The 22914-nt window shown below is 43.8% G+C and overlaps 10 protein-coding genes across 12 annotated transcripts in view; 7 read left to right on the top strand and 3 right to left on the bottom strand.

Annotated features, from left to right (window-relative positions):
* LOC135331078 (nucleoprotein TPR-like) overlaps nucleotides 1–6116 on the top strand; it is a 29822-nt gene extending 23706 nt beyond the window's left edge. The window contains exons 27-37 of one of the 3 annotated variants that reach the window (XM_064526118.1): nucleotides 47–631; nucleotides 939–1124; nucleotides 1234–1480; nucleotides 1593–2041; nucleotides 2202–2333; nucleotides 2735–2913; nucleotides 3957–4017; nucleotides 4622–4802; nucleotides 5004–5192; nucleotides 5315–5572; nucleotides 5779–6116. In XM_064526118.1, coding sequence (XP_064382188.1) covers nucleotides 47–631; nucleotides 939–1124; nucleotides 1234–1480; nucleotides 1593–2041; nucleotides 2202–2333; nucleotides 2735–2913; nucleotides 3957–4017; nucleotides 4622–4802; nucleotides 5004–5192; nucleotides 5315–5572; nucleotides 5779–5876 — 2565 coding nt within the window. In that variant the 3' untranslated portion in view covers nucleotides 5877–6116. Of the gene's footprint in view, nucleotides 1–46; nucleotides 632–938; nucleotides 1125–1230; nucleotides 1481–1592; nucleotides 2042–2201; nucleotides 2334–2734; nucleotides 2914–3956; nucleotides 4018–4621; nucleotides 4803–5003; nucleotides 5193–5314; nucleotides 5573–5778 lie in introns of all 3 variants that reach the window. The other 2 variants (XM_064526117.1, XM_064526116.1) reach the window with 2 other exon arrangements.
* Nucleotides 6117–6540: 424 nt separating this feature from the next.
* On the bottom strand, nucleotides 6541–7486 carry LOC135331430 (oxidative stress-responsive serine-rich protein 1-like). The gene is made up of 2 exons (XM_064526577.1): nucleotides 7327–7486; nucleotides 6541–7105 (listed from the first exon to the last, which is right to left on the bottom strand). Exons 1-2 carry the CDS (start codon nucleotides 7392–7394, stop codon nucleotides 6619–6621), a joined length of 555 nt encoding a protein of 184 aa, XP_064382647.1. The 5' UTR covers nucleotides 7395–7486; the 3' UTR covers nucleotides 6541–6618.
* Nucleotides 7487–7524: 38 nt separating this feature from the next.
* On the top strand, nucleotides 7525–10051 carry LOC135331427 (syntenin-1-like). The gene is made up of 7 exons (XM_064526573.1): nucleotides 7525–7708; nucleotides 7858–8043; nucleotides 8279–8405; nucleotides 8795–8943; nucleotides 9139–9344; nucleotides 9451–9606; nucleotides 9778–10051. The coding sequence occupies exons 1-7, from the start codon at nucleotides 7655–7657 to the stop codon at nucleotides 9827–9829; spliced, it is 930 nt and encodes a 309-aa protein (XP_064382643.1). The 5' UTR covers nucleotides 7525–7654; the 3' UTR covers nucleotides 9830–10051.
* A 37-nt stretch (nucleotides 10052–10088) lies between these two features.
* LOC135331429 (enoyl-CoA hydratase, mitochondrial-like) lies at nucleotides 10089–12046 on the bottom strand. The gene is made up of 5 exons (XM_064526576.1): nucleotides 11893–12046; nucleotides 11501–11828; nucleotides 10936–11166; nucleotides 10523–10702; nucleotides 10089–10295 (listed from the first exon to the last, which is right to left on the bottom strand). Exons 2-5 carry the CDS (start codon nucleotides 11823–11825, stop codon nucleotides 10186–10188), a joined length of 846 nt encoding a protein of 281 aa, XP_064382646.1. The 5' UTR covers nucleotides 11826–11828; nucleotides 11893–12046; the 3' UTR covers nucleotides 10089–10185.
* Nucleotides 12047–12058: 12 nt separating this feature from the next.
* Nucleotides 12059–15592, top strand: LOC135331425 (sodium-dependent lysophosphatidylcholine symporter 1-B-like). Its single transcript, XM_064526570.1, has 11 exons — nucleotides 12059–12270; nucleotides 12374–12505; nucleotides 12657–12778; nucleotides 12993–13131; nucleotides 13368–13446; nucleotides 13657–13878; nucleotides 14131–14246; nucleotides 14336–14616; nucleotides 14676–14813; nucleotides 14921–15097; nucleotides 15347–15592. The coding sequence occupies exons 1-11, from the start codon at nucleotides 12181–12183 to the stop codon at nucleotides 15489–15491; spliced, it is 1641 nt and encodes a 546-aa protein (XP_064382640.1). The 5' UTR covers nucleotides 12059–12180; the 3' UTR covers nucleotides 15492–15592.
* On the bottom strand, nucleotides 15462–16570 carry LOC135331432 (cilia- and flagella-associated protein 95-like). Its single transcript, XM_064526579.1, has 4 exons — nucleotides 16386–16570; nucleotides 16151–16256; nucleotides 15818–16084; nucleotides 15462–15714 (listed from the first exon to the last, which is right to left on the bottom strand). The coding sequence occupies exons 1-4, from the start codon at nucleotides 16499–16501 to the stop codon at nucleotides 15580–15582; spliced, it is 624 nt and encodes a 207-aa protein (XP_064382649.1). The 5' UTR covers nucleotides 16502–16570; the 3' UTR covers nucleotides 15462–15579.
* Nucleotides 16571–16608: 38 nt separating this feature from the next.
* LOC135331434 (uncharacterized) lies at nucleotides 16609–17590 on the top strand. Its single transcript, XM_064526580.1, has 6 exons — nucleotides 16609–16798; nucleotides 16923–16955; nucleotides 17002–17052; nucleotides 17110–17273; nucleotides 17326–17410; nucleotides 17464–17590. The coding sequence occupies exons 1-6, from the start codon at nucleotides 16699–16701 to the stop codon at nucleotides 17523–17525; spliced, it is 495 nt and encodes a 164-aa protein (XP_064382650.1). The 5' UTR covers nucleotides 16609–16698; the 3' UTR covers nucleotides 17526–17590.
* Nucleotides 17591–17597: 7 nt separating this feature from the next.
* On the top strand, nucleotides 17598–20911 carry LOC135331431 (sodium/potassium-transporting ATPase subunit beta-1-interacting protein 3-like). The gene is made up of 7 exons (XM_064526578.1): nucleotides 17598–17759; nucleotides 17881–18018; nucleotides 20155–20235; nucleotides 20287–20430; nucleotides 20493–20534; nucleotides 20593–20686; nucleotides 20741–20911. Exons 1-7 carry the CDS (start codon nucleotides 17679–17681, stop codon nucleotides 20827–20829), a joined length of 669 nt encoding a protein of 222 aa, XP_064382648.1. The 5' UTR covers nucleotides 17598–17678; the 3' UTR covers nucleotides 20830–20911.
* Nucleotides 19233–22914, top strand: part of LOC135331423 (glutaminase kidney isoform, mitochondrial-like) — an 8517-nt gene continuing 4835 nt past the window's right edge. Inside the window, exon 1 of the mRNA XM_064526569.1 lies at nucleotides 19233–19240. The gene's annotated coding sequence lies outside the window, so the exon portion shown is untranslated. The remainder of the gene's footprint in view (nucleotides 19241–22914) is intronic.
* Nucleotides 20963–22914, top strand: part of LOC135331426 (hydroxymethylglutaryl-CoA lyase, mitochondrial-like) — a 2206-nt gene continuing 254 nt past the window's right edge. The window contains exons 1-8 of the mRNA XM_064526571.1: nucleotides 20963–21097; nucleotides 21205–21393; nucleotides 21824–21919; nucleotides 21974–22032; nucleotides 22104–22193; nucleotides 22291–22354; nucleotides 22409–22481; nucleotides 22620–22861. Coding sequence (XP_064382641.1) covers nucleotides 21023–21097; nucleotides 21205–21393; nucleotides 21824–21919; nucleotides 21974–22032; nucleotides 22104–22193; nucleotides 22291–22354; nucleotides 22409–22481; nucleotides 22620–22861 — 888 coding nt within the window. The 5' untranslated portion in view covers nucleotides 20963–21022. The remainder of the gene's footprint in view (nucleotides 21098–21204; nucleotides 21394–21823; nucleotides 21920–21973; nucleotides 22033–22103; nucleotides 22194–22290; nucleotides 22355–22408; nucleotides 22482–22619; nucleotides 22862–22914) is intronic.

Genomic DNA, 22914 nt, shown 5'->3' with positions numbered 1-22914 from the left:
ACAGTATGCGTTTTATGACTGTCTGTACCTCACGTGCTCCCTCCAGGTTGTCCCCCCATCCATATCAGAGGGTACCTCTTCCCTCCAATCCTCTGCTCCCACGGCTGCCGTCAAACCCACCGTCACGACCACACCCACTGCCAGTATCCGACCAATGGCTCAGACGACCACCGCAGCTCCCATGGCTCATGTGACCCCTACAATGATGGCACCAGTGGTCAACTCAACCCAGTCTATGACGACCAGCTCGACCACACCCACTGCTGCAATGTTTCAACGATCCGTCTCCTCTCAAATGGTCAGTCGTATTCCAGCAACGAGTGTTGTATCGTCAAGTATCTCCACCCCCTCAACGTCTACACTCGGCATTGCTAGGGGTTCTTCTCAAGTCAGCAGATCTATGGGGGACGAGTCTCGAGGAGTTACAAAGCGACAGCGTGAGGAGGAGGAACAAGAGGGCGGGGCTAGTACAAGCGTTGTGCCCCCAGCCAGTAAACGGAAGAAGCCCCTTGTGGCGAGGGTACGACAGAGACAGATGGAAGTGACTGCATCTAGTTCTCCCTCCCCCGACACACAGGGGGAGACTCCTCCTAGCAACGGGGATGGAGAGTCACAGGCAACAGAGTCACAGGTGAGTGTCATTGTGTGACTGACTGTCTGTCTGTTAATCCTGATGCTGTGTGTTGTCATGCATGGTCACACATACATGTAGCTAAAGTCAACATCCAGAGTGTGCACGCAGCCTTTACTGCATTTTGTGTTATTATCGTGTTAGATCAGTATCTAAAGTCGAGCTTAACTCAACTACTATTGTGATATAGCAATAATCATTGGCTTTTCCGTGCATTTTGCAAGTTTAAAGGTTGTACTGTGACATTTATAAGTGCTGTATGGATTACATGTAGGTGGATATCGCTAATCTACCTCTACCCCTTCAGGTTCTTGCTGCCGAGTCCCAGAGCATGGAGCCCAGTGAGGAGAGAGAGTCTACACCTTCTATCACAGTGCCAGAAACTGATATGGACACTCAGTCATCATTGGGCAGGTCAGAGGTCATTGAACCAGTCAGCCCACCACCCTCCAGAGAGCCCTCCGAGATGCCACAGGTCTCACAATCACAAGAGGTATATAGAAAATACTAATCTCCTTTTGTACTTCCTCGAAGAAACTAATACTATGTGTAGAGTTTTCGCTAGCAATTCTTGGTGCTAATTATACATCTCCCTGCAGCAGTCTAGTGTGGAGCCCTCTGGGAGAGAAGCAGTGTCCAAGGAAACCCTCACCTCCTCCGAGGCTGAGATGGTGGTACGACGGGACAGTAACGAGGGGCCAAGTATCAAACCAGAGGGTGCCACGGGGGAGGTGTCCAGGGCAGATTCGAACGTAGCCCCCGTAGACAGCTCTGAGATGAGCAGCAATGTGGGGGGTGGGCTAGGAGAGGGGAGCATGGCAGACACCACACAGAGGAGCGAGGAAGAGGGTACATAATAGTAGAGCTTATAATAATTCATTTTAAAAATATCTGTACATCCAAGTTTGGTACATCATGTAGCCTTATCATGAAGTTTATGTATGTATGCTTCTTCTGACAGGAGGTGAGCCTGTTCTATCGGAGCCTCCAAGCAACAAGGTCGGTGAAGTGGCCTCTGAAGAAGCAGACGAAATGGGTGATAGTGTGGAGCGTGACCCGAGTGATACTGGTGATGGTGTAGAGACCAGTGAGGCTGGTGACACTGTGCAGAGTGGAAGTGTAGAGGTGGAAGACACCATTGAAGATGTGGAGGGTGACTCTCGTGATAGTGGTGAGGGTGACCCTCGTGGCAGTGTGGAGGAGGAGTCTGAAGACACTGTAGGAGGTGAAGTTGGTGAGAGTGTAGAGGATGTGATAAGTGTGCACGTGGAGAGTGGATCTCCCGAGCCCGAGACCAGCAAGGGGGTGGACCCTGTGGAGAGTGAGGCTCGTGAGGGGGAAACAGAGGAGGATGACGAGGAAATAGAGGGCTCTGAGTCATCAGGAGAGGAAGATGACCTCGAAGAAGAGGTGAGAGCAACACTGTCCCTTTAGAGGTTATTGGGGCTTTACGGTGTCTATGTATTATTACTGACTCTATACTGGCATTGTGTCTGAAATGCTCTGTAGGTATTGCTTCTATATAGACAAACTGTTGATCATTGTATACATGTACGTGTACATTGTACAGGATGAGGACGACGGTAGAGGCACGGTTGTATCGCCCATTGTCATCGAGAGCTCCTCCTCCTCCTCCGAAGATGATGAGCAAGAACGAGACGAAGAGTACGAGTTAAGAATGGAGAGCAGCTCAGATGAAGACGTAGGTTACCGTAGTAGGCTAGCCATATACTACTGTAATTTCCTGGCCTCATGCAATACCACATACATGTAGGGAATTAGGCCTAGAATCGTGTCCTGTTTTTAAGTTGTGGTGTAATTAGTGAACGCTTCCTAAAAAGCACGTTACAGTGGTAGTTATAGCGGGTATATTTCGGGGGTATAAATTTTCGCAGAAATACCTTTAGAAAGGTTTTCGTAGAGGATTTAATTTTTGTAGAATAGCAGCCTTTTTTCAGCATGCATGCATGCAGTATTAAATTCATGGTTATAGCATTTCCTTTCCTTGTGATCTATACAGAAATCATGCCATGTGCTTCCTTTAATTAAGGATGCCTTGAATTGGATTTTTTGCTGTTCTGAGCATTATTCTCCCCTTGACAGGTGGATGTTGGTGAGGAAACTGCACCTACTGAGAGCGAGCCGTCACATGACCAGTATGAGCCTAGTGGTGGACCAGCCTCCAGCTATGAGTACGTGCCCAGTGGAGCAGGACTGCCTGAGGACGAGCCCAGCGTTAATCTGGAGAGTGTTCAACCACTACGACCAACTTTCATGCCAACGTGAGTAATGGAGGTTTGTTGATAATTATTTAGTACAGTGTAGTTACAGCTGTGTGTGTGTGCTGTGGTATTGATAGCTGTACACAGTAGCTTCTATCACACATTGATTGCTATGATTGCTGTACCAGGAGCAAATTGTATCTACTCTTGGGGCCTGGCTGTACGTTCGTTTGTTTGTCTGTCTGTTCGTGATTGTGAGCTTGCTCACCTTGATGCCAGAGATCTGCGTTTACAGCATGGATAGCCTTCACACAACAAGTTACCGTGTAGTGGGACATTTTCGCTCTTGGGCTCCAGAGCCCTCAGCAGAAATGTTCGTGGGTTCTAATGTTCACGCGTTTCAATGCCAGGAAATCACACCCACCAATAGCTTTGCATGTGAAATACCGGTACGTGGGAGTTCATCCCAGTTTTAATTTTCACGTTAACTGTTCTGCGCTTGAAAAACGTGGAATTTTGCACCTCACACAAATTTCCCACTATATACGGTATTAGTTTAGTGGCAGATTTTTGTGTTAAAGGATAAAAGCAAGCATAAGCTTGAACTTAGTCGAGGTGCGTATTTTCGTGATCCTTTTACCAGGAACAATGGAACAGGGTCCCTAAAGTAGAAAGCTAGAATTGTAGTTGGTTGCTTCTTTAGTACATCATCTCTGATCTTGATTGTTCTTCTTGCTGAGTTTCGCTGCACAAGATCACTAGATCATCTGCTGATGGTTCATGTTAAATTATTTATCAAAAGGGTTCGACCCTAGAGTAAAAAACTAGAAAGCTAGAATTATGATTGTGGAGTTGTTGCTTCTCTATCCCCAGAACATACCAGAAGCCATGTCTAAGACTCGAGGCTTTTTTACTGACTTTGCTGTGATCCTAGTCCACAGTGTACCTCAAAAGTTTCAGCATGCCTCTTAGTCTACTTAGTTCTTGCTGCTTAGCCAGCTTCCATGCTCATAGTCTACTATACTGCATTAATTGTATTAACAGCCGAGGGTTAGCACTTCAGCTAGTGCTCTAGTTTAGTATGTGTGTTTTTATTGATGCAGGATCCGTCGAGTCCTGAGTCAAGGTCTACTATTTGCAGAAAGGTCTTCTGCAGTCACTCCAGTAAGTTTCTTAATAGTTTTAATTAAAGAGTATTCATAAACATGCTTTATAAAACCATAAACATTGTTACTGGCAATTTATTGCTTTAAATATGCTTAACGTAGATGTGTGGTTGGGACTTCCACTATAGCCTGGCTTCTGTTATAGCATGGGGTTCCATTTACTGTGAAAATTACCGAACAATACGGGGCCAGTAAGACAATCTACGGAGATTTGTCTTTTTTAATTTACATGTACCGTATTACCAGAATGTTTTGTGCGAATTTTGCGAGGGTTGATCAATTCACATCAATAAAATCTGCAAAACCTAATAACCTAACCTAGTAAATACACACGATCCTTGCCAGAACGCAATAGTTAGATCGCAAAGGGTCAAACTTTTCTGCTGATTTGGCTCATTCGCAAAGGTTTTTCACCAGCAAAATATTCTAGTAATATGGTATGTGTGCAATCAGAAGTACTCCTGGTGCAATATAGATATACGTCATGGCGTCAAATGTAGACTACAAATATTATTGTTAAGCGTGGCAAAAATGGATTTGAAGGCGTTTCTACATCCGTATACTGTGAACCTGACATGATTTTGTGTCTATCCATCGTTCAGGGCTACGAGGTTCAGGCCGAGGACAGTGTTGTCCCTCACACCCCTGTACTCAATGAGGGCAAGCAGCTGGGCATGACATCTCGTGCACCTCCGCTCCCCCACCCCCTCACAGAGCGCCCCACCCACACTGTCCCACAGACCATCAGTTCTCTCACCAGTCAGTGCTTGACAGCCTCTGAAGGTGAGCTATTACAGTAGTAACTAGGCCTTAGTAATATATGCCATTGACTGATCGGTGGCTACAAGTGCTTGTATATATTAACCTAACTAGCTGAGCTACTATACTGAACTATTTTATTGCATTCACACAGCAATGTACATGTACATGCATGGCTGTGTTGATATCGCGTGCATTAATTGCGAGTGATTGCCTCTCCTACAGTAGACCCCAGTACCATCCAGTCCCTGGGGGAGAGTCACATCGACATTGGGTCTGCAATAGTTCCCCCTGCACTAATGGAGGAGTCACGTGACCTGTCTGTGACTATTCCATTGGCCAGCAGCGAGGGGGACATTCCTGACATTGACATTGACAATATTGTGGAAGAAGATGACTCCAGCAGCTCAGAAGGTACAGCTGAACTTGGTCAGCAACATCTAATGTTGTGTGTAGCAAACTCAGTGTTTGGAAAAGTCCATACTAAAGTCCATACCAATATCTAACTAATGTAAATCGCCCCTCCTTCCTGGCAGGCAATGACCTTGAGGAGGGTCAGCTAGATGATGTAGAGGGGGAGATGGAGGAACTGTCTGCCGATGGACCCTCAACGACCACTACCCTCACAGAGTCACAGAGCAGCCTCTCACTTCCAGTCACCAGCAGTGAACCTGTTGTGGCCGTTACCTCCATCAGTGAGCAAGTTAGCTCAGTTGCCGTGGACACAGGAGAAGAGGACCCACCTCCTGCCAAAAGGAAGCCGGAGCCGATTGTTTGGAGTGGACAAGGTTCTTGTAAGTGTGGCACTGTAGCGTTACATATTTACTCCTATTCATGACACATGACCTGTGATAATTATATAACTAACGGTTACCCAGAAGAAGATCGTTCAAAACTACTTGTACATGTATGAAATTGTGTATGGCCTATAAACTTTGAGCAGGCAATTTCATTACGATACCCCTATTGCTCAGTACCTGATTTGTTGTTTTGCTCTCAGCTTCTGGCAGTGTGCCGAGTGTGCCGAGTGCGCCTGGCAGTCGAAGGAAGACTACTATCAAGATTCGTCGGAAAGGGGGGAAGGGAGGACAGTCGTAGCTAGCTGGGTCGGTGCTTGAGATTCAAGGTCTTAATTAACTGAACTCTTTCTTTGCTATTGAATTTTCGTTCTATTTACCCTATTACTACATGTACCATTTCTAGATGTACATTTACATCGTTTAATCAGAGCAGCTGTATATTGACAAACTTTGTTTCTTTGTGCCCTCCAATGTGTAATACAATATTATACATTCTTGTAATGTCTACATGACGTGTATAATTATAGTTTAATTGTCATAGTTATCATGTTTACAGCAACATAAAATAACAACAACTATAGAAGCATTCACCCCGTGCGTTGACATAATGGACACGCGATTAAATTTTTATCGTAATTGACCTGGAAATTAATTATCGTGAATCTATAAAGCAACAACTAGAAAACTTTTTTTTTTCGCCTTCAAAGATCACATTTTTCAACCACTGTCTCATTAGCAGTCCATCCATGAAGCTATAATAATTTATAATTATAATAATTATTATATATAATTATAGTGCAGTTTTTTGTCCAGACACTCTATATACACACCGGCCCCGGCCGTGTGTGGTGTGCAGTCCATGCATGAGTATATAGAGCAGTATAATAATTATATATAATACGTATTAAAATTACTGTATAGTTTAATGACATATGCAATCTTATACTCTAGCTCACGCTCAATCTGATGGGGGTCAACAATAATATTAGCATGATCTGACACAGCCACACACATAGACATAATTTAGACTACACTATCTATCAAGTGTACATGAGTTCTGCCATTTCTGACATTGGCTGGGGTAGGTACATCATCTCCTCCAAGTAGCCGGCTAGTTCATCCACCGTAGTGTCATCCAATGTGTATCGACCGCTATAGTTACTGTAAGCAGCCTCTTGTTGCCTGCAACTGATTGTCCTATGAGGTACTGTATCTGTGGTAACTCTAAGAGTATTAAATGAATCAGCAATGTCTTCCGATGTTCTTGCCCCTGCTTGCTCGTGTGTTTTAAGCCTCTGACAAGCACCACAGCCCGTTTCTTGGTGTGTACACAAACATTGTGTTCGTCTCAAATACGGGTGGTGGTTGATTTGTGTAGTTTGTGATTGGCCATACTGAGGGGATGAGAGGATGAAGTGATCCGAGGTCCTGTCACTCGGTGCTTCGAAGGTCGGTGGACTTTCGGTGACTGTTTTCTTCTCGACCATCTTTGCCATTAGTCTCTCATCAGGTGACTCTGGAGTTTCACTGCAGGGAGATAAAGATGGAAATAATTGAGTGTACTTACTGTTCTGACATGTGACTGTACTGGTGACCACTATTGTTCATGTTACTAATCAATGGTTTAATTCTACCACAACAGTCACCACAACAAAGGGTCACATGAGACCACTATAGTTCCAATTTGCCTGGGTAACGCCCCTATCGCCTCTCACTAAGCTTCTTAGCTTTGACCACACCAAACTCACCTCTTATCTATAATCCCGAGTCTCAGAGCCTCCATACCGATGCTAATGTCTGCCGTAGGTGACTCCATTCTCTCTTGATCTTGTACGCACTTGATTACCTGGTAAAAGACGCTATGCTGGCTAATTTCACAATGGCGCGTCAGTTCTAAAGATAGCACGCACTTATATGACGTAATTCTCTTAGCAAGTTTGTGTATCATGTGATGGCCAAATAGACCCTCACACAGTTCCAGTTTGGGAGTATTTCTAGGACAGTTTTCGCTGTAGACCAGAACTTCAAGAGCAAGCATTAATTTAGTAACTCATAACTCATAATCTAAGAAGCAAAATGTCTGGACTGTACCCTTCCCTTGAAGATATGACCGTTGGCAAAATGGCCAATGTAAGTTGAATGTTTGTGGTAAAATTGTGTGCCTCAAAAATGCAATCAACTAGCTATTATTGTATAACTATTAATACTAGGCTGTTTGCAATGTTTTGCAATAAGGTCTGTCCTTCAATGATTTACCATTTCCCTCCCTCCTCCCTCAGGCTCAACTGACCCAACAAAGACAGCAAGGCGGCCCCCCTCCAGCTATCCCCAGTGCCCCCTACCAACCACCCCCCTCATCCGCCACACCCGGGCCCACTTCAACTACAGTGGTAGCCATCGGGGGAGGTGGTCTCTACCCAAGCCTCGAGGACTACATGGGCTTGGAGCTCAGCCGATATGCACCTGTAAGTCCCGTAACGTGCGTATAGGGGGTGGTGTGAATTAGCGATTGTTGCATGTGTGGTATGTAGGTAGTTAGTGCATGTAAATTCCCCATTGTCTATTGATAGGCATCCTGTATGGGAATGAATCGATACTCTTTATGGAAGCCAGTTCGCATTTCATCTTTGATCTAGGCCGTCATGTGATACGAGTTGTCACCACATTCCGCTACTAATTTGAATACACACATACACACAGCCACCGCGCCATGGACCAGGAGGTGCAGTGGTGCCCTCTGCCGGTACAGCTGTAGCCACAAGAGAGAACTCTGGCCCTGTAACTGGAATAGCCAATGTTGGAATCAGGAGAGCCGAGATCAAACAAGGTAGGTAATGAATGAACGTTGAAGGTATTCTGTTTTGATTCAACTTGTGTGGTGTTTCACTGATAGTCAGGATAGCATTGTTGATAATTAAATATTCATAAGAGACCCTCCCCCGTATGGTTCTAAACACCTTGATCACATGTTCTGTTTAGTTCCAATTACCATTGATCATTGCATCTAACCTTTCCATTGTGCTGAGCCTTATTTGCCCCACTGCCGCATGTCTAGATACATGTACTGTTATGTATTTGTGTTTGGTATGCTGCTTACATATCTCCCTAGATATTGATCATGTATGTTCAGTGTTTTGTGTTTTTGTCATGTGTGCCTCCTGGTGCATCTCATACAAGTAGTGACAAGTAGTGCTAATGATTGCTGTGTATGTGTAGGTGTTCGTGAGATCACCCTGTGTAAGGATGGCAAGGGCAAGTGTGGACTGAGTCTGTTCTCCGTGAGCAAGGGTGTGTTTGTGTGCTTCGTAGCCAAGGGCTCACCGGCCTCCATGGCTGGACTTAGATTCGGGGACCAAATCCTCATGGTAAGTGTGTGTTTTGTTGTTGTATAGTTTTGTGTGAGAGTGTGTATTAACTAGCACTTTCAGTTCATTCAGCTGTGTTTGTAGACCACAGTGTAAGCTAGAACAAATAAAATGTTTGAAACATTGCCTACCTTTCATTTTAGAATGACTTATTTCTAACCTTTGGTGACTAGCAAACTTTCTCTCTCCTCACAGATCAATGGAGAGGTAGTTGCAGGCTACAAGAGTGACAAGGCCTCCAAACTACTCAAGACTGCTCCAGCCAATGAGATCAAACTGGCCGTGAGGGACCGTCCCTTTGAGAGGACCATCACCATGCAGAAAGACAGTGCCAACCATATTGGGTTCAGCTTCAAAGATGGTCAAATCAAGGCTATCGTCAAGGATACCTCTGCTGCTAGGTAAGAATCACTATAATTATGTGTGTGTGTGTGTGTGCTTGCCTTTGAATTTTGTGTATTTTTGTATGCAAAAATTGCACGCTTTACATGCACAACCCCCCTTCAGGAATGGAGTGTTGCTGGACCACCACCTGACGGAGGTCAACGGTCAGAATGTGATCGGACTCAAGGACAAGGCCGTCGGTGAGGTGTTCTCTCAGAGCCCTCCTACAGTCACCATCACCATCATGCCCGACTTTGTATACAACCACCTCATGAAGAAGTAAGCCGACCACCACAGCAGCATAACATTGCATGTACAGCTTTTACTCCGAGTTGGGGGGCATTCCAGTTGACTCAGGTTGTACTTTCAAGTGACAGCTGCGCAATAGCAGTATCTATGCTCTGTATTGTATTGTGGCAACCTTTCATGACCATCTCTCTCTCCCTGCAGCATGGGCTCCTCCCTCAGGAAGCAGATGGACCACTCCATCCCTGACGTTTAAACTGCTCTGCAAACACTCAAACATTGCCTAACTTACCGCTGTTCATTTTGTTTGAAGTATAGATTACTGTGATTGTTTGTGCACTGGATGTATATATCACCTTACAATAGCTTACACCGTTTCTGTTGTATTTAGCTATAATATATAGCACAACAATTTCTGTGTATCATATAATTATGTCATTAGCGTCAAGATGTTCTCCAATTAATTTTGGCAATGCTGCTTGCTTGTTGCACGGTACCGAAAACTGTAACTAAGCTGCTATTGAAAACCAACATTATAAATCACAAAACTATACCACAGTTTGGCTATACACAATAGGTCACAGGTACGTACGTCTCTAGCTAGCTAACAAGTTAACTGTCAGTCCACTCTGGTTGCTTCTTCTCCAGGAATGCAGTCATTCCAATCTTCTGGTCCTTACAGGCAAACAGAGAGTGGAACATTCTCTTCTCAAGACGTTCTCCTACAAACAAAACATTACAGCTAATCAGAGCAGTATGCTGGTACACAGGAGAACAGCAAAACCTACTAGTACAACTAACACACACTCAGTCAGTTTCACAGCACCAGCAGAGGGAGCTAAATCGTAAGGGGAGTGCTATGGCACATCATACAAATGTTAGACTGATTACAGCAAGATATAGGGGTGAGCAAACAGCAATTAAAAAAAAAGCTTGCACAATGACATACCTTCATCCAGAGAGAGGTTGTCTGCGGCATTCACACACTCCTTTGCCATGGCAGCAGCCACCTTGGACATGCCAGCGATCCTCTCCCCCAGTTTAATAGCCTCTCCCACCACCTCCTCCACTGGGAACACCTTACTCACTAGACCGGCCTTCTCAGCATCCTGGGCAGACATTTTCTCTCCTGTGGTGGGGTATGGGGGGGGGGGCACCGATTCACATAAATAGGAGTGTGTGTACTTTTGAGGGTCCCTAAATTGAGTAGGATCGTAAAATGTCAAAGTACATCTTAACCAAAGATACAATACCTACCATTCTGTGAGACTAGTTTGTACATGTACGATGTGTACAGGAATTCTGACAGTTCACTAACATTCACAAGCCTACATATCTCTACTCTCCATGTTCATGGCCGACCTGTGAGCACCATTTCCATGGCCTTTGACTTCCCAATGGCCCTGACCAGCCTCTGTGTACCCCCTGCCCCTGGGATGACCCCCAAGTTGATCTCCGGCTGACCAAAGAAAGCCTTCTCTCCAGCGTAGATGATGTCACACATCATGGCCACCTCACAACCTCCTCCCAGGGCGAAACCATTAACGGCAGCAATGACAGGCTTACGCGCTTGCTTCAGGAATGACCATTTGGCTAAGAGGAGGGAGGGGGGAAAGAGGTAACACAAATGAACACATGGCATATAAACAATATTAATTTTGAGTTCAATATTGCGGGGGGGGGTGAGAAAATAAGGTTTACAAGTTTACATAACTTTTTTCTTTAAAATGTTTTGTGCAAAAGCATACAGGGTGTACAACAAATAGCGCTATACTTATTATGTTGTCGACCTAGATATGAACAAAAACAACAAACAGTAAAAATGTTGTTAGAGTTGTTGAGTGCAGCTACGAAGTGCAGGTAATAACACACACCATGTTTGAGTTCATAAACATACCAATACTGGCAATAAGACAATCCCACTTACTCAAAAACTGCTTGGTGTAGACTTCAGGAAACTCCATATTCTGCATTTCACCAATGTCAGCTCCGGCCGCAAATGCTCTGTCGCTACCGGTGATAACGACTGCCCCAATCTTTGGGTCGGTCTCAAACCCAGTGAGGGCTTCACTAACCTCTGTCATGAGTGGACTACAGAGTGCATTGAGTGCCTTGAAACGGTTTAGCTTAATGAACCCAACGTTGTTCTTTTCTCCTTTGGTCTCGGTGATTATGTACTCATAGGAGAGTGTGGGAGCCGTTGAGAAGGCTCTCGTCTGAAGGACACGGGTTAGTAGTCTCTGGCAAAGCATGATCTGTGAGTGTGTGGGAGGAGCAGGTATGAGCAGAGGAGTAGATAGGGGAAGAGGATGCACTTACCAACACATGTGCACATCAACAGAGTTTCTGCAGAGGTCGTCAATTGTACAGAAAGAAAGGTGGAGCATACAGATACTATAAATTACTTTCTATGGGTGGAGGCTAGTCAGAGCGGCCTGGAATCGAGGATAATATTAGCAGAGAAGGGGAGGAGCTCGTATTTCTGTCATGTGATTGCTTGCTTGCAGAGATTTCTTCAGATTTCTTAATTAATCTCTTGCAGCTATTCATGTAGCGCTAGCGTCTGATCTGACACAGGACACAGGACACAGGACAGAAAGATAGGAGATGGAGACCCCTCCTGAACCGTACGACAAAACTCCACCAGGGAGTTACACCAGCAGCAAAGAAAGTGTCTTTGAAGGAAATACAACAAAAGTATGTAGTTGAGTATATTAAACTAACTATGAGGCATTGTGAGATATCTACTAGGGCACACTCATACTCAGTTATGCACATCTTTCACTCATGCCCCCTGCAGAGACGGGTAGACCCTTCTGATGTGGTCCCGTTATGGAGGAAGATAGCTTATGCCACTGGGTCACTTCCTTACTCAATGTGCAACACTGTAGTGGGCTTCTATCTCAGCATCTTCTTACTGGAGGTTGCCATTGTGAGTATATAGATGCATATTTGTTTTCATTACCACACACACACTGAAAGGAATAGACTGCATTGTGCGTGCAAACATAATTATGATTGTATTGCTTTCAATACATGTCCCAAAAATAACCACCAACCCTCCCCCCCACACACTCATACAGTTGGACCCCACCTACGTCCTGATCATAGTGTTCAGTGGACGTGTATGGGACGCCATCACAGACCCAGTTGTAGGCTACCTCTGCAGTATCACCAGGACACGTTTTGGCCGACTCAGGCCCTGGTGAGTGGGTGTGGTCTGGATGTCATACTGGTATTAGGCATCTAGAGATGTGACACATTTGTCTATAAGATGTATTTTTTACTGGGCAGGCTCTATGTTGCCTTCAGTGATCAGACAAAAACCAGTAGTTTAAACCGTACGTATTTAATGTATCTACAAAGGATTATTGTAGAACTGATTCACTAGACTTTATGCTTTTTATCCTCACTACCAGGATGATATCAGCCGCTGTACCTGCTGGTTTGGTGTACTCGTTTCTATGGTTTGTCCCCGGGCCGTTTGATGAACAGCCATCAGAAATCAAGTTCATTTACTACCTCCTTCTCTACTTTGCCTTCCAAGCTCTCCTCACTGTGAGTCACACATCACTCTATCACATTCTGTTAACATTAGAGAGCTTGTATAATGTTTCAGATTTGGTCAGACACATCAAAGTCTTTGTGTTTTGGTGGCCTGTCACAGTTTTTAGGCATGGGTGCCCAAAGTTACAGTAAGGTTGTACCATAATTATTGAAGCTTTGTTGGCATTGTCATTGTGTGCACGTGTATGATGTTAATAGTGTACTATGAATTGTGTCCCCTGATGCAGTGCATCCATGTACCCTACACTGCCCTCACAATGCACCTCTCCAACGATAACAAGGAGAGGGACTCTGTCACACTCTATCGTGAGTTTGTATCGTGACTGTTCCTCTCTGCGTATGCTCGGATTATTACTATAGCTAAGAAGATATTGTCCTAACGTGCATTTTGTACCTGTAGCTATAGCAATCACCTCAAAACGAGCTAGTTGCAGATACTTGCACAGAGCTATCGTTAACCTATACGTTAACCTATACGTTAACATATACACCTGTTCTCTACTCACCACTGTCCAGGTATCTGCTTTGAGCTCTCAGGCACTCTTTTGGGCATTCTAGTGTACACTGCCTACTTCGCCGGGTTTGTTGGTTTCGGTGTAAAACAACCGTGTGAGGCGGGGGGCAAGAGGTTACCTGATTATAGCAAGAGGTGGGCGTATCTCTGCCACGCCATTACCCTGGGTGTGCTCATAGTCATCTTTATACTCATCGCCTTCCTTGGAGTGAAGGAGCAGAAAGGTTGGCATTGTGTGTGTGTGAGTGTGAGTGTGAGTGTGAGTGTGAGTGTGTGTGTGAGTGTGAGTGTGTGTCTGTGAGTGTGTGTCTGTGAGTGTGAGTGTGTGTGTGAGTGTGAGTGTGAGTGTGTGTGAGTGTGTGTGTGTGAGTGTGTGTGTGTGAGTGTGAGTGTGTGTGTGTGTGTGAGTGTGAGTGTGTGTGAGTGTGTGTGTGAGTGTGTGTGTGAACTATTGTAATACTAGCTCTCTCTTTTAGATGAGTCGATGACTGGCAAGCGTATCAGCTTTTTCAAGGGAGTCAGAGAAGTATTCAGCTTCAAACCATACGTTATCTTGCTTCTTTTAGAGCTCTTCTCGTGGCTAGCAGTACAGGTAAGTGTGTATATGCCAGTATTCTTCCCTCACCCCTTATTATGCTCCCCCCTCCCCCCCCCCCCCCACACACACACACACACACACAGTTTGTACAGGGCAACATGGCACTATACGTCAAATATTCCGTGGGACTGGAAGACCAGTACCCGTATGTCATAGCAGTGTTACTAGTGTCGGCCATTGCGTGGATGCCGTTCTGGCAATGGGTTATTTTAAAGTTTGGTAAAAAAACGGCATTTTCTGTTGGAATGTGGGTATTCATGCCTTGTCTGGTGTCTCTGTTGTTTGTACCGTTCTACAAGTATCTCATCTACCCTATGGGCTTCCTAGGGGGGATGGGTGTCTCCTGTGCCTATCTATTGCCATGGTGAGTCAATCGATTATGCCCTCGTCATGTGGCTGTCATGTGATTATCATTACACACAGGTCCATGTTACCGGATGTGATCGATGATGCCGTTCTAGCGAGGGACGTACGGAGAGAAGAGTTATTTTACGCCTACTTTGTGTTCGGGAACAAGTTTGCCGGAGGTGTCACCCTTGGCATCTCGACCGCCATTTATAAGTGAGTGGAGATATGGTATACATTCCAACACACACGCTTTTAGTCTCTCTTTTTTTCCAGTGAATATTGTCACGCATTACTTCTTCTGCCCGCTCACACACACACAGACTCGTGGGTTATGATGAGACGCTTTGTACTCAACCATGGCAGTTCTCCCTCACTCTCAAGCTCCTCGTCTCCGTCCCCCCCATCCTGTTCATCCTTCTTGCTCTAATATTCCTCCACTTGTACCCCATTACTGAGCAAACTAGAGAGAACACTAAGAGGCTGCTAGCGGCCAGGAGGTGAATATATTAAATGTCTGTATTAGGCCAAAATCGATATGTCGTAAACAAAGGTTATAGAGGCTGTGTTTTTGTTAGTGCCCACATCTTAAAGGTAAAGAGTAGACGTACCTATTTTCTAGACATACCTATTTTCTTTTGTCTGATAATTATGCTTGTGTCTACTACCTGGCTATGTTGTGTAGACCTACTACCTTTGGTGTACATAATAATTAGTAATTTTGCTTTCATTTCACTGCCCACCTGTAGGAAGCTCCAGTCATCGAGTGTCGAGGAGAACTATTCTGACAGACGGAGGAGCATCTCCATCACTAATAGAAGTCAGGGGTCTTATCGAAAAACATCCAACAAGGACGATAAGGACGAGAATGATCCAAAGCAAACATTTTTCTAGCAATAATATTCTGTTTTGTATTTACATTTTTGTGTGCTCTTTTAAAAAGTATTGTAACAGTGTACATGTACATAATAAATTATAATTATTATGACTGGTAATAGTTTCTGACAGTTCCATTGCAGTCTTGCCATGTGTTGAGTCCGGGACGGCGATGGTTAGCTGTGTCTGTGAACTCTGACCTCTCATGGTTGAACCGTGGCTCTGGGGGTGTCTCTGTAGTCTGCGTGTAAATGTGGGTGTGTACACAAATGATGATGCTAGGTCAGCGACAAAACGCACAATCTGATTTGGTTTTACTTATGGCTAGGTAGCTCTAGTCTTACCTCTTGTTTTGGAGACCACTGGAATGGGTACTGATAGTCGATCTTATGTGTGGTTGTAAGGTACCTAGTCCCGTGGTCCAGTTTGTGTCGTGGGAGTACGCTGCCGTAACCCCTGTCAGGCTTTCCTGTCTGCCTGTCTTGAGTGGCCTCACAAAAATTGGCCTCAGAGACCATCTTTTTATTGATGTCCCTGCTCTCAAAGTCACTCTTCAGCCTTTCAACCTCACTCATGGATTCTTGCTGAGTCGTTTTAGCACTCTTCAGTGACTAAGAAAAAGCAATTAAAATGGATAAGGTATTTATCGTGTAGCTATATTAATATTATTATCTCACCCCATCTGTGACGTTGCCTATTCTGTTGTAGGTACATGTAAGCAAGTTTCTTTCCTCACTGTTGCAGATGTCATAGTCTTTAGGCTCAGCTTCTCGATCATCATGCCTGTACGGTGGGTGGTATATAAAATAATTTTTGGGTGTCCAATTTTTGTGTTCATTTGTGTGTGATCTAGATAGTATAGTATAGTATGGTGTAATGGTCTAGGTACATGTACGTATAAGTATTGCTTACCAGTTGGAATTCAAGGTTGGTCTGCCATATTTCATATGCTCAGACTTGAGAAGAAGGGTCCCCTTGCGCTCGGGGATGCTTGGTAGCACTGTCGGGTTAAATGCAAATGAATCCATGTTGATTGGTACTTGGTAGCATTGTCAGGTCGAATGAATCCACCTATGTTAGTAATTATTTTGCCATGGAAACAGAGATTTTTGCACGAAAAAAGAGGGGTGGGGCTGATCCTGCAAGGTCACATGTCTGGTTTATGAAGCTGCAAAGTTGAACCAGCCTATTAATTAAAAAGACAAGACTTAGACTTAAAGACTCGATGGGATACCTCTCTCTCCTTGTTGTGGCCACCCTTTTGGCTGTTGGTGCTTATGCCTGTCAGCCACCAGACTGTGATCACCCTGACTGTGGATCTTGTGGTTAATTAATAGACTTAGCTTACACAAGTAGCTAGCTGATCTGAGCACACTATGACATTTGCTGCAGTATGATCTCTTAAAAATTGTGATCTCTCAAAAATGGAGATCTTTTTCTTTTCTACAGCCAATGCCTGCTGCTCTATTGATTTCATGTTTGGTGAGTTATCTACTGTATTCTTCTGCTAGCTCAATTTTTTGCACAGAAAAGGGCCCAGATGATGTCTTCAATACCCTGATGGACTCCCTCAAGAAAGGTGAGCTTTTTACTCATACCTCATGACATTCTGTAATAACGTCTAAAACTTTCACAGGAGGTGCTGATGGCCGCTACAAATTTGTGAACAGCACTGACTATCGCAAGGACAACATTAGCGTCCAGTACCAGCTGCAGGGGATTCACAGTACCTTAGTTCATCACTACAATGATACCCTTGATTTTCTTGTAGAGAAAGCTGATACTAAAGCTGTGTTGAAGGTAGGATGTCAAACTGTTTGTGCAATGCTAAATAATTGTTGTTATTAATTAGGCATTCTCTATCTCTCGTATTGAGGGGGCCTATTGTGATGCAGGACAGAACTACAAGAACCTAGTTGGCCTGGTAAAAGGTCTAGGTAAGTAAATTATGTCCTTTTCATCGGAGTTATTACATTAATCTATTCTGCAGATTTGATGTTCGAACAGAAAAAAATGTACGGCTGTTCAGGAAAGCCTGAAAAGACAGGATAGATGAACGGATAATTATACAAACTGAGATAGATGTAGCCACTGAATATTTATTTACGCGTTTTTGATTAATTGTTTTGCGCATGCTCAGTAGATTCTAATTGAGCTTAAAAAGCAGATACATGTGTACCCTAATTCAGAGCTACTGAGTGAAAGATGGCTAAGTCTAAGTATTTGTATTATGGTTGGAAAAGAAAACTAGCTATTCTCTTCTACTTGCTGTTATTGCTAACCTTGGTAAGTCCCAGTATCACTGACTGACCCATGCACTCATCAAGAGAATCAGTGCATGGCTTTTTGATATTGTAGTTGCTGGTCGGTCCTATAAATTTATGGCTTGCTAACCCATTTTTTTTAGCTGGTGAGTATTGAGCGACTAGTGTTTGACGTGTTTGGACAGATGTGGGGGACAATGCTGGTCAATGGCATGAACCTCATCTGCACTATAACTGGACTATTGGGAACCTGTATCAAGGAAAAAATTGCAATGGCAGTGGTGAGAGTCTGTATGTAGAATCAAAACTAGTAGGGCTTGTACAAATGTAGCTGAATCAAAATGATGCCCATGCATGAATTGTGCAATTTTACACAATAGAGGAGAATTTCTCATGCCAAAGTTCTATTGACTATGTGGTAATTTACGCCCTGAATTAAGCCGATATAATTATATAGTCTCCCCCCTACTGTATGTGCATGTGTCTGACCATAATATCAATGACTATAATCTTATTGCTATATCTACTTCAGTCTGCTTGTTCAACTATGTTTTGCTCTGATCTGACACTATAGTCCTTGGACATGAATAACATAAACTATAACTGTAAACACACTGGTATAGACTCAACAAATTAATAAAGAGTGTACTTTGTTACAGTACAGAGTTTCTAGTGAGTGTTTACATTGAGTCCCAGCTTCAAGTGTTGTGTAAATCTCATCATGTCATAGTTGAACGAATTTTGTATACGTGTCTGTTTGCATGCCTACTATTTCATTGGAGACAACAAGACTCATTTAGTCACAACAAGTAAGCATGTGGGAGGAGTAACCCAGTTGCCAGACATGTCCTTTGTCTATTGCACACATCCAAACAATTGTCTCAATTTACGAGGTGTGCAGCATACTGATATGAAATGAGCGGCTTTGAGCATCCTCAAAGAGCTGATAGGTTATAGAGATAGTGCAGCTGGGAGGAGCCCAGGTCCGTTACACTACATCTCGCCAAGCCTTACAGGAGGGTTCATTCTTCTCACGGTAATATTATGAGCAAATATACGTTTGTGATGGTTTGACCTACATCATACACATAATTATACATGACTGCGAATCTATCCCCGATTATATGGAGCAATCCCCATCAGCATGCCTTCCCAAGCTTGCACAGACAATACAGTACCTGTACACTCAAACAGACTGCACTTATAGCTAGACTTCTTCCCAAGTTTGAGTGTTAAGACTTATAGCGTTATATCTATATACTTAGCATCATAACATCAGGTAGCCTCGGTCCCAGGCCGATTTTTTTTAATAGAACGAAGTTGAAAAATACGGCCTGGTATTGATTGTATCTGGGCGTGGCAGGAACCGGAAACTAAAGCAGAGATTCTTCACATTTTGTTTCCTGCTTTTTTTCTGTAATACTAAAGGTGTACGTAGAGGCATTTTACTCTCGTAAAACTTACAGTAATGTAGCTCCGTGTCATGTTCTCAATTTATAACTAGCTAGCTATGGCATGCAACGCGTTGTCTTGTTTGAAGCAAGATGCCTCACTCTCATGGCAGAACAGGCCCAGGCTCTCAAGCTCCTGTTTGAGGGAAGGGACGTGTTTATCTGGTTCCCAACGGGGTATGGCAAGTCTCTCTGCTATATCAGTTGCTACCCTTTTTAATGGACTACAAGCTAGGTAGGACCAAGGCTCCTCCTGTTGACAAAAGTGTTGTTCTTGTTAATTGTCTCTCCCCTTGTATCTCTCATCATGAGACTCATGATTGACCAGGTCAGGAGTCTAAACAATAGAGGTGTTTCTGCTGCCATCCTCAGTAGCAATAAAGGAATCGACAAAGATTTGGTTGCCACTGCCAAAGAAGTGTCTTCTGGGAAGTATTTCCTGCTGTATACTGCCCCAGAGGCTGTTTTTGAAGACCACTGTTGGAGGATTCATTTTTTGTTGTACCACAGTGTCAATTTATTAAAAAACCACGCCCAGATCACGCCCAAATACAATCAATACCAAGGCCTAGTAGGCGACCTAGCGTTCAATTGGAGACGGATCGGCCTGGGATCGAGGCTAAACATCAGGTAGAGGACATCAGGAAAGTCAGTCCAGTTATTAATGACGTAAGGATCACAGATTAAGCTTGTGCCAAACACTTACCCTTCATATATCTAGCCCTAGATTCCCTAGAAAATCCCGAAAAGTACTCTGACTTGCCTTCCATGCAGCATTCCAACATATACCTGCCCTCCAAGGTGGGGGATAGCAACAATTGTCAAGGGGCGTGCGGCGTGCGTCATCATTTACTTCCTCTGTATTATCTATTATACTCTTGTAATTTCCAATCAAATACAATGCACTATCCATTTCCAATTTTTGTTGTTCATCTGGCATATTACCACTGGCAATTTTTTATACAGTACATTGTCTGGAATATCATTTCAATTGGACTAAACATTGTCATAGTGCTTATCTATCAGGACATTGGACTGTTAGCACAGGTAAGAAAAACTCCATTTTTATAGTGTCGCATAATGCCACCTTATATTCAGAATGAGGACATTCTTGGTTTGAAACTGGGAAATGACAACTGGTGGAGGACTAATGGACCTGGTTGCAGTGTTAACACTACAATGCCTGCTAACGACACATTGGTAGCTAGTGAAGAGTCAAGGATCTGTGTTCTCACATATGTGGTACAAACAATTATAATTATGCTACACAAGTAATTCAGTTGTGTGATTTTGGTTTTCTGCAGACAATTGAGACCATTCATGCTGCAGTGTACATGTTTCTTGCTGTAAGTGTCTTTACCACATTGCTCAGTATTTAATAAATTATGATCTGCCTTTCGTCAGGTGGTTGCAATACTATTCCTTCTGCCACTACTTTGTTCCAGGGAGGAGACACATGATCAACAGCAGACAGTGAATAATGATGACGAGGAAGACTGTAAGTTGAACGTTTACAGTAAAATTGTTAATTGATCCTTGCATATGCATACAGTCAGCTATGTGAACGTTGATCAGTGGTACGACAACCCCAATCGCCAATCGCAGTGCCCCCATGGAACAAACATAACAACAGTTTCATAATTATTTTGTCTGAACTGAGCACTGTAATTTGTCTGTGTACTAAAATCTATCATTCTACATTATATAAAATCAGAGCGTATTATTTGCACTGCGGCCTCCTATCGAGGTCAAAATTAATTATTTGTATCATTAACGATCTTTACAGTCACACACTTTACTAATAGCGTCAAGCGCTAGCCGGATTTCATTTGAGATGTGGAGAATGCTTCAAAGATCAAGGCTAATAAGTCAGAGAGGACTGTCCTCTATACTAGAGCTCACACAGCAAGTAAGTGCCTCCTCTAGTAACGTTGTACCATAGATCTATGGTTGTACAGCCATTATCCCCCCGCCCCTGTCCCCTTCTCACCTGCCTGGATCCCTCCCTATGCGTAGGTCAAGATGCAAAGCTCACTACTACCCCAGTCAGTCAAGATTGTGGAGGTGGGTCCCAGAGACGGACTCCAGAACGAGAAAGTCAGTGTTCCCACTGAGACCAAAGTCACTCTCATCAACAAGCTCTCTCAGACTGGCCTCAAAGTGATCGAAGCAACCAGCTTTGTCTCACCAAAGTGGGTGCCACAGGTACATACATTTTATTGTCCCCAGGTAGCCTATTATAAATTCCTGTATGGCTACAATAGCTACCGTATAACTGGTAGGTGTTTTAATTTGGCGATTTTGGCGGAGATCGCCAAATCAAAGTAATAAAGTTTTCCAGTGGACACTATTGTCATTGCAGCCGGCTCATCTGCCAAATATAATACTTGGGTTTTCAATGTAATTTTGTACGTTTATTACGGCCGGATATGATGTTTTGGGTGTAGTTTGGCAGGTTAATAGAGAGCAGCAAATTTTCCAGTTGTACGGTATAATTATTATTATACATGTAGCCTCGTCCAACTCTGCTGCTAGGCCCCCAGAGGTAGTTACAATAGCTATTGACTACAGTAAGGTGTAAAGTAAAATAGTGGTGTAGTTATCCTCATTTCTTGTATGCTATAATTTCTCTCAGATGAGTGACCACAGTGAGGTAATGGCGGGTATACAGAGGGTGCCTGGTGTGACCTACCCCGTGCTCACTCCCAACCTGAAGGGATTCGAGGAGGCGGTAAGAATGGCCTTGTGTCCTTACCCTACCCTGTCCTGTGTTGTGTGTACTTAGATTTCTTGTGGAGCTACGGAAGTGGCCATCTTTGGGGCAGCCTCTGAATCGTTCAGTCAGTGAGTGAGCAGTCGTTGAATAGAGTGAATAGCTGTGACTGAGTGTCCCTTCCTTCCTGTTTTGTTTACAGGAAGAACATCAACTGTTCTATTGATGAGAGCATAGAGAGATTTAGAGAGCTGTGTGAGGCGGCCGCAAAGATGAGTGTACCAGTGAGAGGGTGAGGGGATCGATTGTTATTTTGTTTTGTTCATAATTTCATAATTATTTCATAATATTATTTTTATACCTCTTGTCTATAATAATAATAATAATAGGTATGTGTCCTGTGTGCTTGGTTGTCCCTATGAGGGAAAGGTGTCTCCAAGTAAAGTGGCAGAGGTGACTGTTGTTTTGTGTTTAGAATGAATAGTAGGTATGTATTGATTGCTGTAGGTAGCAGTCAAGTTAAAGAACCTCGGATGCTATGAGATCTCTCTAGGTGATACGATTGGAGTTGGCACTCCAGGTAAATTGCAAATCTGCAACCTTTGCTTCTAATTTCACAATACTATGTGGTTGAAGTCCTTGAGGAAATCGAATCATCTAGACTGGGTTAAAATTCTACTTGCTCATCTATACTGGGGTCACCTTACCTTCTCTACAGGAACTATGGCAGCCATGCTAGAGGAAGTGATGTCACAGCTTCCTGCTTCCTGTCTGGCCGTTCACTGTCACGACACTTATGGACAAGCACTGGCCAATATTCTGATAGCTCTTCAGGCGGGAGTCTCGGTAGTGGACACATCGATATCGGGGCTAGGGGGCTGTCCCTATGCCCCAGGGGCCTCAGGCAATGTGGCTACTGAGGATGTGGTGTACATGTTGAATGGGCTAGGCATACAAACAGTGAGTGAAACGATGCTATTGTGAGTTCATTGAATGACTGACTGTGTGTTTCT

Source organism: Halichondria panicea, chromosome 2 (assembly GCF_963675165.1).
Source record: "Halichondria panicea chromosome 2, odHalPani1.1, whole genome shotgun sequence".
NCBI lineage: Eukaryota > Metazoa > Porifera > Demospongiae > Suberitida > Halichondriidae > Halichondria > Halichondria panicea.
Note: the sequence above shows the minus strand (reverse complement) of the source record. Positions and strands in the feature narration are given on the sequence as shown.

Bases quoted from the DNA above. Each gene is read 5' to 3' on its own strand.
- LOC135331430 (XM_064526577.1), bottom strand. From the start codon at position 7,394: ATGGAGTCACCTACGGCAGACATTAGCATCGGTATGGAGGCTCTGAGA. The intron at 7,106-7,326 runs GTGAGTTTGGTG...ATCTCCCTGCAG, and splicing joins CTCGGGATTATAGATAAGAG to TGAAACTCCAGAGTCACCTG.
- LOC135331427 (XM_064526573.1), top strand. From the start codon at position 7,655: ATGTCTGGACTGTACCCTTCCCTTGAAGATATGACCGTTGGCAAAATG. The intron at 8,044-8,278 runs GTAAGTCCCGTA...ACATACACACAG, and splicing joins AGCTCAGCCGATATGCACCT to CCACCGCGCCATGGACCAGG. The intron at 8,406-8,794 runs GTAGGTAATGAA...GTGTATGTGTAG, and splicing joins GAGAGCCGAGATCAAACAAG to GTGTTCGTGAGATCACCCTG.
- LOC135331429 (XM_064526576.1), bottom strand. From the start codon at position 11,825: ATGCTTTGCCAGAGACTACTAACCCGTGTCCTTCAGACGAGAGCCTTC. The intron at 10,703-10,935 runs GTCGGCCATGAA...ACCCCACCACAG, and splicing joins CATGGAAATGGTGCTCACAG to GAGAGAAAATGTCTGCCCAG. The intron at 10,296-10,522 runs GTATGTCATTGT...TTTTGTTTGTAG, and splicing joins CAACCTCTCTCTGGATGAAG to GAGAACGTCTTGAGAAGAGA.
- LOC135331425 (XM_064526570.1), top strand. From the start codon at position 12,181: ATGGAGACCCCTCCTGAACCGTACGACAAAACTCCACCAGGGAGTTAC. The intron at 14,247-14,335 runs GTAAGTGTGTAT...ACACACACACAG, and splicing joins TCTCGTGGCTAGCAGTACAG to TTTGTACAGGGCAACATGGC. The intron at 14,617-14,675 runs GTGAGTCAATCG...CATTACACACAG, and splicing joins TGTGCCTATCTATTGCCATG to GTCCATGTTACCGGATGTGA.
- LOC135331432 (XM_064526579.1), bottom strand. From the start codon at position 16,501: ATGGATTCATTTGCATTTAACCCGACAGTGCTACCAAGCATCCCCGAG. The intron at 16,257-16,385 runs GTAAGCAATACT...CCCACCGTACAG, and splicing joins CCAACCTTGAATTCCAACTG to GCATGATGATCGAGAAGCTG. The intron at 15,715-15,817 runs GTAAGACTAGAG...ATTTACACGCAG, and splicing joins AGTGGTCTCCAAAACAAGAG to ACTACAGAGACACCCCCAGA.
- LOC135331434 (XM_064526580.1), top strand. From the start codon at position 16,699: ATGGGATACCTCTCTCTCCTTGTTGTGGCCACCCTTTTGGCTGTTGGT. The intron at 17,053-17,109 runs GTGAGCTTTTTA...AAACTTTCACAG, and splicing joins GATGGACTCCCTCAAGAAAG to GAGGTGCTGATGGCCGCTAC. The intron at 17,411-17,463 runs GTAAGTAAATTA...TCTATTCTGCAG, and splicing joins TGGCCTGGTAAAAGGTCTAG to ATTTGATGTTCGAACAGAAA.
- LOC135331431 (XM_064526578.1), top strand. From the start codon at position 17,679: ATGGCTAAGTCTAAGTATTTGTATTATGGTTGGAAAAGAAAACTAGCT. The intron at 18,019-20,154 runs GTGAGAGTCTGT...TTTTTTATACAG, and splicing joins AAAAAATTGCAATGGCAGTG to TACATTGTCTGGAATATCAT. The intron at 20,431-20,492 runs GTACAAACAATT...GGTTTTCTGCAG, and splicing joins TCTGTGTTCTCACATATGTG to ACAATTGAGACCATTCATGC.